The sequence below is a fragment of the Rutilus rutilus genome (assembly GCF_951802725.1).
Source record: "Rutilus rutilus genome assembly, chromosome: 19".
Classification (NCBI taxonomy): Eukaryota; Metazoa; Chordata; class Actinopteri; order Cypriniformes; family Leuciscidae; genus Rutilus; species Rutilus rutilus.
Genome location: NC_140232.1, coordinates 31,529,596 through 31,542,643, shown reverse-complemented (window position 1 = coordinate 31,542,643; position 13,048 = coordinate 31,529,596). Strand labels below are relative to the sequence as shown.

The following is a 13,048-nucleotide window of genomic DNA, read 5'->3' as shown; positions in this document are numbered from 1 at the left end:
ATAAACAGATCTGTTGATGAGTTTGTAAGCCAGTGGAACCACCATAGTTTAAGGACAATGGAAAGCAACTCCCCACTGCAACTTTGGACAGCTGGAATGCTCCAACTTCCTGAAAATCAAGGACCACTCAATCTTGCGCATGTGCAAAGACCTTATGATCATCGCCAGTGTCAGCCTGAGTTAATCCCAGTTAATCCCTTGACTGACGATGGAAATCATGGAATAGAACTTTTTTTCACAGCATGTAACTTGCTTGAAATAAATACTTAGTCTGCTAAGTAATTTTGGTAATGTTTATCATACTGAAGTTATTGTGGTGACAGAAAAAAAGGGCATTAGCATGTAAAATTATGATTTAAACACAAAATACACTTTTCTTTCACCATGAACCATTGAACATTATCACAATATAAATAGTGTATATTATATGATGTATCCTTGTAAACGTTGTAACTTAACCCTGTTGTTCAAGGTGAAACCTGTATTTTAAGTTATAAAATACATTCATTTTATGTAGTTTTGTGTAGTGTAATTTTGTAACTACAGTTACACTACAAGTTAGACACTAAAAAAATATAAGCCAGTGCATAAAAAGTAGGAACAGAAAAACATTTATTTAAAAGAAAGCCATACACAGCCTATAAAGAAATAACAATTTTGTCATAGCAATGAAACCGGGGAACATGGTTGTTCAGGTCAGAAGACTGGAACATATAGCTTGAAATACATCTTAAAATGTAATGAAGAACTTTGATTTGTAATTATTATTTTTTTTATGTGTTGTTACAGTAAATACAGAATTTTGGTATCAATGAATAACAAAGTGAAATAACAGCAATAGCATAAACAATCTAACATAACTCAAGCTCTACATGCCTCGAAAATATTACCTCTCACGCTCTTCCAAATCCTGGTGAATTGCGTATTGCAAAATCCATGTCGGATCTGAAAGCAGTGTACACTGAATGAACTGGTATGCGGAGAATATTTTCACAAGTATTGGCCACTGGAAATCGGGAACAGGTAATGAACTCAAGACTTGGCTTTGGAGAGAAACCCAGTGCTGGAATGCTGTCACATCCAGTAAAGAAAACAAGAACATCCTCCAGAGAGACATTGTTTTCAACTGTAAAACATAAAAAGAGAGTACCACAATTAAATGATGACTATGTTAAATTATACCATTGGAGTAATGCAAAAGTATTATAAGAGTAGTTATATTCGAAAGGGTTGCTCATAATGTCACATGCAACACTAACAACAGTCTGGTGAGTATAAAGAGTCATTTAGCAGAATAAAAGATGGTGTAGGTGAAGAGTTGGTGAAGACTGTAGCAAATAATCTTTCTCCAAGCCTCTGTGTATAAGGCAAGGTTCAAAAAGAAATGATTGATTGAGTCAGTGTGGAATAACTTGACTAGTCTGCATAAAGCTAACTCCAAATCCCAGCTGAACATCTCTGGTGTGACTTTAAATGTAGACCTTGAGCCAAAAACTCATCACCAAACACCAATGACTTGTACATTCACTATATGGACAAACGTATTGGGACTCCCCCTTCTGTAGAACAGAAAAAGGCACTTCCAAAACTGTGGCAACAAAGATGGAAACATAATTAATTGATTAAAAATTGATTTCCATCTCTGTTGAAACAGTTTTGGAAGTGTCTGAATGACTGTACCCATATATACAAGTCACTGGTGTTTGGTGATGAGTTTTTGGCTCAAGGTCTGCATTTAAAGTCACACCAGAGGTGTTCAGCTAGGATTAGGAGTTGGACCAGTCAAGTTCTTCCACACTGACTCAATCAATCATTTCTTTGTTAACCTTGCCTTATACACAGAAGCATTGCCATGTTAGAATAGAAAAAGGTCCTGTCCAAACTGTTGCTATAAAATTAGAAGCACACAATTTCCTAGAATATCATTATATACTTTAATATTAAGATTTGCACTCATGGATATTACTAAAGAAGTCATACCTGTTCATTGGAAGGGGATGACCCAATACTTTTGGCAAAATTAGCTTTAAATGTTATATTAATGTAGTTATAGTACATAAACACCAATTCAAACATTGCAATATAAATAGATATTTTTCCACCATTGTCATGTACCACTATGATGGAGCCAAAAACAATGTAGAAAATAACGTCTTGCGTTGAAAACTGTGTGAAATACTAAACTTACTTTCAGCATCCTGAAGATAGTCTTGCCAGAAAGCCAGGGTCCGGCACTCTGCTTGAAATGCATTACTCCCTCTTTCGGAATGAATGATTTGGAAGAGATTCTCCACATCATTTGCAGTTAAGGCCTTTTCAGCCTTCACAAAAAGGCACTTTGACTGAACAGGATAGTTTTGGAGAGCATCTAGGACACCCAGAGACGTTAAGCCATCTCTGAACCTAATAAAAAGGAAACACGCTGTAATGTGTAGTTTATGTGATTTGAAACATGTAGCACTAGTATTTTTCATTTTTAATTAGATGAGGTTCCACAATTAATTATTATGTCCACCTGTACTGGTGCACTATAACATGGAAGTTGAGGTCAATCATTTTCTTATACTGTAGACACACTTTGTTAGCAACTCAAAAACTTTTTTTTGTACATGCTTTCCTCTTCTATCTCTTGTATTTCTGCCATTTTACAGCCATAAAACTATATTTAATTTTTCTGACAAAGTACAATTACATTATGTGTGCAGATATAAACATACCTTTCAAATGGTGCACGGGTCCGCTGAAGGACATACCAATGAGCCAGATCCAAAGCAGTCTCCTGTTTGTTTTCCAATGTTATGCGAACATTGTGACCAGCAAGACTGATTAAGCTAGCTGCCTGTGCAACTGCATCTTGTAGTTGTGAATCAGTCTGGGCCTGTAAGATCTAAAAATATATACAAAAAAACATTGTTTAGAATGAAGATATACAACTATTAGCTGTAACTTCAATGTTAATGAGTGCATGCAAAAAGAATAATTTATATCAAAATACAAAATAATTAAAGTAAAATATGCCTACCGACTGCAACTGTGACCTTGTTTCTTCATCGGTAATATCTTCAGTTTTGACCTTTACATTGTCAGGGCCCTTTTGAAGACACTCATACATAAGTTCAGACAGGAAACATGGACTTTGCCCCCCATGGGCAATTGACATTGCCATGATCTGGCCAGCATAGAAGTATGCATTGTCTTTCATCGCTATTATCAAATGAAATTAAAACATCATGTCACAATGCCACCTATCTGTATGAGGCTGTAAAACCTTTTTTTTAATCAAGGAGTGAACTTTTAAATGTCCTTTCTCAAATAAGCATTGTAAGTACAACATTTGAAGATTCTTACATTTCCTACTAAATCATTTCAGGTACAACATATTTAGGAATCCAAAAGAAATCCTTAACTTGACATCAATATAAATTTATAAGTAGTGTACCTTTGGAGTTGCATGTGAGGACTTTAGCATTAGGTGGTCCTTCAAAGATGCCAATTTTGTCCTTAATTTCATGTAGACAGAGTCGGAAAAACTCCCGAGTAGGTCCTCCATTGTCCACAGCACCCTCAGATGTTCCATAGTCATCAGTAAACTTAACATCCACCTTCTTCTCGGGTGAAAAATTGGATCTGCCCATTGCTCTGGATGTTCCATCCCACACATTTCTTCTTATGATATTGAAGCGTACAATGCTGTCATTATTTACTCTAGAACCAATCTGCTCCATTATTCTCTCTAAAGTCATCATTGAATCACTGAAACAATAATAAACAATAAAACAATACAACAATGTCAATGGTAACTCGCCCATAATGTAACATACAAAAAATTATATATTTTTATTTATATATTTTATACACTTTTACACCATGATTTAAACAAAAATGTATTAAAAGGAAGCAATATTATAAATATTGTTGAAACAATAACCACAGAAAAGATTTGATATGAGATAAAGAAAAAAACAATATTGTGCACACATAAATATATTTCTGAACCATTTAGGTGGTAGCCTGTTTATTGCTACGATTCTAGAAAATTAAGCTATTGCTATGATGCATTAGAATGAAACATTTCTACATAATATCTTCTACTGACCTCTCATTTGTGCTGGACTCTAAGGACCTTGAAATGGCTTCCTGGAGATCAGCGTCATCAGAGAGGTATTCTTCCTCAAATAGGTCAAGGTATGTACTAAAAAATTTAATATATCAGTATTTTATAATGGACAATGTTTAAGTACATATATGATGCTAAAAGAAATAGCTGCATTACTACAGGACAAATAACTTCCTAGATGTAATAATAACATTGTCTACTGCTGAGTGACTATTCTAACACAAAATTGTACTGTAAACAAGGCCTATTGACATTAAACCCTGACCATGACAATCCTGTATAAAAAGAACATGTACCTGTAGGTTGTGCTGGGTGCATTGGTTTGGGTGGGACTATGGGATGCCCCAGAGGTGTTGCTAGCAGAGAAGCATGGTGTGTGTCCAGTGCCACTGATAGTGGGACCAATTGAAAAGCTGTGGGTGTAGCCACTAGAGATGGCAGATGTTCCACTAGACAAGGTAGGAGTCTCATCAATAGTAATGGCGGCAGCAGCAACAGAAGACATGGTGACATCAGCTGAGATGGGTGGTGCATTGGTGCAAATATCTTCAGTGTCAATACACCAAATAACTTCATCTCCACCAGAGATGGAAGGGGTATTACTGGAGAGACACTGGACCTCAACAGTGGAGATGGCTGAAACAACTTCTTTGGAAATGTCAGGCACACTAACTGTATAAACAAGGAAAAATAGTTGGTTAATTTTTTATTAGGATTTTACTTACATGAGAGTGTAAGCAACAGAACACATTTATGTCTTCAACATTACATTATGTACTGTAGTAGAAAAAAAAGATTAAAAAAAAAAAGTATATGGATGTAAATAAAAGTATTTACCACATTTGTCAGGATGCAATGTTTCTTTGAAATCATTCTTGTTTGTGTTGCTACTGTCTTCATCAGAACATGACTGTCAATTGAAGCAAATAAATACATTTATAACAATAATTTTAGTAAATGTATGCTTCCAATACACTATGCTAACAACAAAACAAACATTTGTTTTAATTGTCACAACATACTAGTACCAAAGTAAAACACAGTATTGCCATTGTCACCTGTTATATACAGTACTGTGCAAAAGTCAAATACAGTACTTTCATTCCCCCCCAAAAAATATATTTAATCTTAATGTTTTGCTTTTGTGAGTCTATAGGGAAAATCATTTTATATAGGAAGTATTGTTTACATTTCTTTTGACATTAATTGTAATAATCCATTGTGATTTTTGTATGCACAAGGAGTCTAACAACATCCGGTGCACCACAAAGAGATGTGATCTCACATCACCAAGTCCATGTGCAATTGGAGAAAAAGAAGAAACAAGAAGACTAAATCCAGAAGAACTGTGGCAACATCTCCAATATGCTTGAAGAAAGATCTAACAAAAATGCTGTAAATTTTGGATGCTTGCAAAAATAATGAATAGATGAAATTTAACAATTAACTTCTATTAACTAAATCATATGAAAGTTTGTGTTTCAACAGCTTTTGTCCTTGGTACACTTGCAAGTAGTTTTGCAGGTGAGTTTCTTCAAGCATCTTCAAGGTGTTGTCACAGTTCTTCTGGATTTAGTCTGTCTCAGTTCATTCATGTAATCGCAGATGCACTTGATGATGGTGAGTTCAGATCTCTGTGTGGTGCAGACCAACTGTTGTCCTTGTGCAAACACAAATCTAATTGGATTATTACACTTTGAAATATGAATTGATATTTCCTATATACACACCACAGCAAAATTTTTGGATGGCTGAAAATACTAGGGTGCCTAAGAATTTTGACAATACTGTAATTAAAAAAAAAAAAAAAAATTCTGCACTACTTACAGATTCTTTCTCTTCACTTAAAATGACCTTGTCAGGCCTGACATAAATGGACTTCTGATGAAAAAGTTTTTTCAGAAGGTCTCCACCTAAAGTCTGTTTAGAAGTCAGGGATGGCTCCACTAATTTGTTGTGGCACGACATCAAGATTTGTAATCTGATGAAATAAAAAGCACACTGTATATGAAACTTATTTTGAAGCTAGAAGACCACACAACAGTACATGGAAAGGTATGGTTTCAATACACCATTTGTCTACACATACAAATTTTGATACTGTTAGTATAGCAGTTGGTCAGTTAATTCATTTAAATTCAGATAAATTAAAATAAATTTAAAAGAATTAGATATTTACAACCATAATGTATTGGCAAAATCCAATATTTTGTTAATTTTGTTACATATCACAACAAGGGATATTTATCAAAGCACAAACACTCCAAATTAACCTATCATATTACTAGTATTACTGCAAAAATATAAAATAAGTAAAAAATGTGATTAAACACAGCTAACGTTTACCTGCATCCCTCCACAACTGGCTGGAAGGCTGCTGTTATAGTCTGCATAACTTTGTCGGCGTCCCAGTCACACCCAAATTCTAAGGCAGATTTGATATGTCCATTTTCAAAAAGCCAAGCTTTCTTGGCACGCCTTGGCACATGTGTAGATGTATGGTCTGATAGGAGAATAACTTCTTTGGTGAAAGACTGAGCCACCGGACGTAAACTGCCTAGTGCCTGAAACCTTAACATTAAAGAAAATCAACATATTCAATTCAATTAAATATGTATGTACTTTATATTAAGTTATCTTTTCTGTTTATAAATTGGAAGCTGTGTTAAATGAATTTATTGTAAAATGTAGTTGATATTAAGAATTCCTTTTTTTTCCCTCTAGTTTATAGACAACATTTGTGCACAACCATATGTCATTACTACATCAGTGCAAAAACCCCAAACTACTAATTACAAAGTTTAACTACTTAAGCCTCATGAATGTATTTTAAATTTAAAGATTTACAATTGTCTACATCTGAAATCATACTTAACACATTTCACCGATATTTATGCATTTTGCTATGACAAAAACTCGTATCACCCGCAATTCATTTTGTTCTTACCTCTTGTGTCTAGGCCCCTTTCGAGTGAACGGGCGAAGATTGTAGATAGCTGAGGGTTGTCCCTGTGAGGTAGAAGGCATGTTTCTTTCTGAAATGTTTGCCTGATAAGCAGGAACTTCCTGGGCTGTGAAGTTCACCGCATTCGCTCTTCCGCGATGAAATAGCGAATAAATTTCTTCATCAGTAGAACGATGTTGAGTACGGTTGCCAGTATTTTGGCCCGTACACGCATTCGCAAGGGTGTTAATTAGATGATCGTTACTTAAAATTGCTGCTACTAAATTTCGTGCGGACTCGCTCATTGTTCAAAATGTGTATAAAAAAAAAAGTAGATGAATAACACAAGATGGCGCTGATAACATCAGATTTTCATTCCATATATTCAGACGTTCGTTTTATATATTCAGACTTTCATTCTATATATTCAGACTTTCATTCTATATATATTCAGACTTTCATTCTATATTCAGACATTCATTCCAAATATTCAGACATTCGTTTTATATATTCAGACTTTCATTCTATATATTCAGACTTTCATTCTATATATATTCAGACATTCATTCCATATATTCAGACATTCGTTTTATATATTCAGACTTTCATTCTATATATTCAGACTTTCATTCTATATATATTCAGACTTTCATTCTATATTCAGACTTTCATTCCATATATTCAGACATTCGTTTTATATATTCAGACTTTCATTCTATATATTCAGACTTCAATTCTATATATATATTCAGACTTTCATTCTATATATTCAGACTTTCATTCTATATATATTCAGACTTTCATTCTGTATTCAGACTTTCATTCCATATATTCAGACATTCGTTTTATATATTCAGACTTTCATTCTATATATTCAGACTTTCATTCTATATTCAGACTTTCATTCCATATATTCAGACATTCGTTTTATATATTCAGACTTTCATTCCATATATTCAGACATTCGTTTTATATATTCAGACTTTCATTCTATATATATTCAGACATTCATTCTATATATATATATATTCAGACTTTCATACTATATTTTCAGACTTCATATTATAAATATAATTATTTCCTGAATGGCTTGCCATATTATATGTAATACGTAATATGTTACATTATTATATATAATATATATATATATACTTTATTATACAAGTAATATGTTATACACATAATATATATGTATATAATATCCATACATAATATCATATCACAATGTACATAATATATATATATATATACAGTATATATATATATATATATATATATACACATACACACACACACATACACACACACATATATACATATATATACACACACATACATATACATATATATACACATATACAAAAACATAACAACAAATCACAATTTATAATTTATTAATAATAAATACAAGACAACAACAAATACAACAATAAATTATTTAAAAATAAATATTATATTATATAATATATACACACTTTCAAAAAGGTTCAAATGCTATGCATAATTAAATGTAAATACTCTTGATCATTATTATTATTAATTGTAAACATGTTGTAATGCTGTTGCCACCATTTTTTTAAAAAGCTACACGAAACTATAGGCCATTTGTTTGTGTATTCTTAGCCACAACGTGAAAACCAATGTAACACATGGCCTTTATGTAGGTTATTGCTTTGTTATTTTTCATCAAGGCTGACATTAACACTGTAGGTTTACACTGTTACACAGTTCTGGCTGTGCAAATCACATTATAATCTGTAGGGTAAAGCCATGGTTCAGCACGCTGTCACATTATGTATTATAGCTACATGAAAAAAGAGCTGTACCTATAGCCGTGAGAGACATGTAACACGTGTCTGAGAGACTGCAGTACATGATGATTCGGTTTTACTTACACGTTCACTTCATACACAGAGCACATACACATGTTAACCTTCTCTTAAAGGTCAAACAACAAAGATGAAACCGCCAAGACCTGCGACGTATACCCTGGAAGAAATGACCAAAGAAAGTCCACAAAGGCATTGAGAGTTTGAGTTCAATTCCCATACCTCCAATTTCAGAATTTTTTGCTTTCAGTGGAGATTCTGAGTGAGCTTTTCTGCAGGCGAGAGTGAGTGTCTCATATGTGGGTGGGCGGCAGTGAGCCGAAGAGGAGCCGCAAATACAACAGAACTGTGAAAAGCCCTGAGATCTGCACATGCTCTTTCTAAAGACGTTTGACATCTTGCTCCCGATGGTAACCTCAAAGAGGAAAAGCAAGAGAATCACATTGAATTCGATACATCAATTTCATGAAATCTATCACTGAAGGTGAAGTGTGCCGTTTCTGCGCCACTGGCTGCATCAAACGAACTTGATCAAATCAAACTGAAGTGGTGTTTTCCCATGCAAAACTGACAAACAAAGATTCCAGTGTGTTAGGTAGTCTTAGTCTAGTCTCCAGACATGGCTTCAATTACAATGCAAGTCTGAGGCACTCGAAACAATAATCAAAAAAAATTTTCAGAGACACGACATACTCAGACCAGGCTTTCTGATTTTATTGACAGCTAGAATTAGCTGCCAGTGTATATATATATATATCCTTGAGCATCGCTCACTCCTTATGAAGAACGCTTCAGTTCATCAATTTAAATAAAAGATGACAAACAGATGAAGAGCATTTGATAGTCACTATCAGTCATTTCAGCGCAGTCCAGACATCAGAAAAAAAACATCATTTCAGCTGCAAGTGTGCGGTTGATGGGATGAGCTATTGTACTGTTTTCATATTATGAATACAATTGCAAGAGCTGCATGCTATACATAACTTGTTAATTTGTTCCCGCCACAAAAACAAACACGCCGGAGTGTTGCTGTACTGTGCTCTCATAAAGGACATGACACATTAAGTGAGGCTGTCATCCACTCGTTTCACAATATCCATGCAATGTTTTCAAAAGGTTCTCCCCTTCCCCGCAGGGACGAGTAGCACCACAACACAAGGGCAATGCTAGAGTCCCTGTGAACGCATTAATGAGTCGTATATTGACAGAGACATTCACGGAAAGGTTAGCAAATACTGTGTTGTTCTGAACAAACGGTTTGCCATTTACAACCTCAACAAAATATAGACTCACACAAGCTGTATAAAGATTTTCTATTCAAATTATGTTAGCTTTACAGTACTTCCAGGTTTGCGCTTTGACTTCGAAAAAATTTACAGGTTACATCCATTAGCATATGAGGCTCGTTTCTGAAAAATGATGTTCTTCATGCAAGGTCTGTGACATTTTCAAATTGGCACTGAGGGGCCGTTCACACGACGCCATTTTCAACTAAAAACGTAAAAGTTTTAATCCGTTTTTGCCGCTCATATACACGGCGATGGCATTTTGGGGGCCTGAAAATGCAAACTTTTGAAAACGGGTTTCAAAGTGCGTGTTTTTGAAAATTATACTGTTATTGTCTCTGTGTAAACTACAAAAATGCAAATTTGTGGAAACGTGTGTGCAGTCTATAAGTGTTTTTGTTTGTCTTTTACAAAGTGACATCGCCAACTACTGGCCTGGCATGAATAATGCAGCGGTTTTAGTCTTTTTTCGCGGATCCGTGTGAACGGGGATCGTTTTGACGACATTGTCATCTGTACGTGAAAAACACGAAGGTAAAACTTTTCCGTTTTAAGCACAAAAGATTTATGAAAAGGTTAAAGCTCTATCATGTTTTTAAATGATGTACAAACCACACTAAACCTTACCCTAAACTTAACCAGCGTTAACAGAAGCAAATGTGAGATAAAAACACATGGAGAAACCATGACATTTTAGCTTGCCTCTTGATGTTTTTTATTTTTATTATCTCCCTTTTTCCCAACGAGCCGACTGCATTTTAGATTATGGGAGGCACTTCCAGTTTAGGGAAGTTTGGCTCAAAAAGACTGAAATAATCATTTCAAATCATAAGGTTGTGCTATTAATAATCCTTATCCATCAGTTTGACTGAATGAGCTGTAAAAAATTCCTTCATGTTCTGTTTTCTGACATTAGCTCAATAACGTAACATACGCCTGGTATTTTAACATGATGGTATAACAAGAACATCTGTGGCAAGAGCTCTTATCAGTCGCTGCATTCTTTTCCTCCTGATTATTTTCTTTTTTTTTTCCTTTTGTATTCCACTGTATGAAAATACAACATGCACATTTGTGGTCTGCTCTCCCAGTTTAATTTACGATATTTCCCATGAAGAATTCATTGGAGTGCACTAAGAATCTCTCGATTTCTCCCCAAATCCTCACGTGTCGTTCCAGGTTTGTTTTCACACGGATGCTTTAAAATGTAATTGTCTCTCCTTATCACTTCTAATCCCTATTAGCAGTGTTTACTGTCAAATCTGTCAAAAGGACGGAAATCACTTTGAAATATTATCACTCAATGTTCCAGTTAATGAACATTTTGATTATGGCAACGTACAGTACAGACATTACTACAGGAAAATGTGGATAACGACTCTTATCGCAAGTGCAATGCTGTAGGCTACCAGATGAAAAGCCATTCATATGAAGCTGGATATATGTGATACCAGCATTAAAAATGTATTAGCTTACAAATCATGCACTATGGTTAAAGTATGCATGAAAGTACGTTTTTATTAATAAATATTCTGCATCTGTAAAAGTTGTTGGGGTACACTGCCACAAGTGTTCAATTCAACTGCAGTGAACTGTTTGTATGAAAAAGTTTGCATCATTGATCATTATTTTCCTCTTTATGAAGCTGCTTTGTATTGTATAAAGAGCTTTATAAATAAAAGTTACTTGACCTGACTTTTGCTCACCAATAGGCCAAAAAACGTAAATCACAAATTGGCTCAGCAAGAGTTTATGTCAAACTTAAGCTCATAACTCATACCACATCTTTTCTGCTACACATTATTCCTCAAATCATGCAGCATATAAAGATGTGTGCTATTACTTTTCTAAGCAATCAGAAATGCACCTTGTGGATAATAAACAGCTAAAAATGCCTTAAAAATGAGGGATACGAGTCATATCTAGAGACAGGGCTTGAGGTTAATACATCATATACCCTTGATGTCGATGAAATTTATATATAATATATACATTTTTGTCAAAAGTGTGGTCAAAAATATAGATTTTTCAATCCGTATGGACACTGAAATATCTGAAACGCTTCCAATACTAAATTTCCGCAGAATAGATACATGATAGCAGGTTTTTTGTTGTTGTTTTTTTACGCTCCGACCGAGAGTTGACACACCAACCTGCCCCCCCTCACTCACTCGTTTCTTGTGCTCCGGATGAATATTGCTGGTGTTACAGGGCTTGAGTTTCGGCTTGGGATTGTGTTTTAATTGCGCATAATTTTACTCATTCCTGCAGATTTTGCGCTCACATCCAAAATGCCCACACATAAAGCTACCTCTACTAAATTAAGTTATTTTTCACTGCTTATTGCGCTTAAACAGTCAAATACACACAAAATAGTGTAAAAATGCCAGTCTTGGCAAGTAAACACAGTTAGGTAGGTTTTAAGTGAACATAAACAGTTGAGAAAGAAAACAAATAATGGATCCATGCGTCAGGTCTTAAAGTGACAGCAGGCTAATAAACCTGCTGCCAAATGAAAAAACACTAGTCAAAGTGGCTGGGTAAAAATGTTAATGTCAAGCCCAGTATAGAGACTACAATAGATGGACACTTCTGACCTAGCAACAACCAGAAACCCTAGCAACCGCATAGCAACATGAGCACCGGTGTTTAGAGCAGACTGGTCATTTAAGTCATCCAAAATGTCATTAAAACATGTTTCAGCTTAATATTTAAGTTATATCAGATAGAGATGAGTCAAGAGAGCCTTATGAGGAAATGTGGAGAGGTCGGTGAGTCAGTACTGAGAGTCGCGGTATGAGACGGTGAAAGAAAGACTTTGAATCCGGTGCATTTCAAGGTTGAAGTGGGTCTGAGATTAAGAATAAAACCT

General features: G+C 34.8%; 1 protein-coding gene across 1 annotated transcript; it reads right to left on the bottom strand.

The window, feature by feature from the left end:
• Positions 1-596: 596 nt before the first annotated feature.
• LOC311278934 (uncharacterized protein) lies at positions 597-7,382 on the bottom strand. Its single transcript, XM_084390104.1, has 11 exons — positions 7,065-7,382; positions 6,464-6,688; positions 5,945-6,098; positions 4,955-5,027; positions 4,414-4,789; positions 4,097-4,192; positions 3,440-3,753; positions 3,023-3,204; positions 2,718-2,887; positions 2,189-2,403; positions 597-1,126 (listed from the first exon to the last, which is right to left on the bottom strand). Exons 1-11 carry the CDS (start codon positions 7,364-7,366, stop codon positions 894-896), a joined length of 2,340 nt encoding a protein of 779 aa, XP_084246230.1. The 5' UTR covers positions 7,367-7,382; the 3' UTR covers positions 597-893.
• Positions 7,383-13,048: the final 5,666 nt, after the last annotated feature.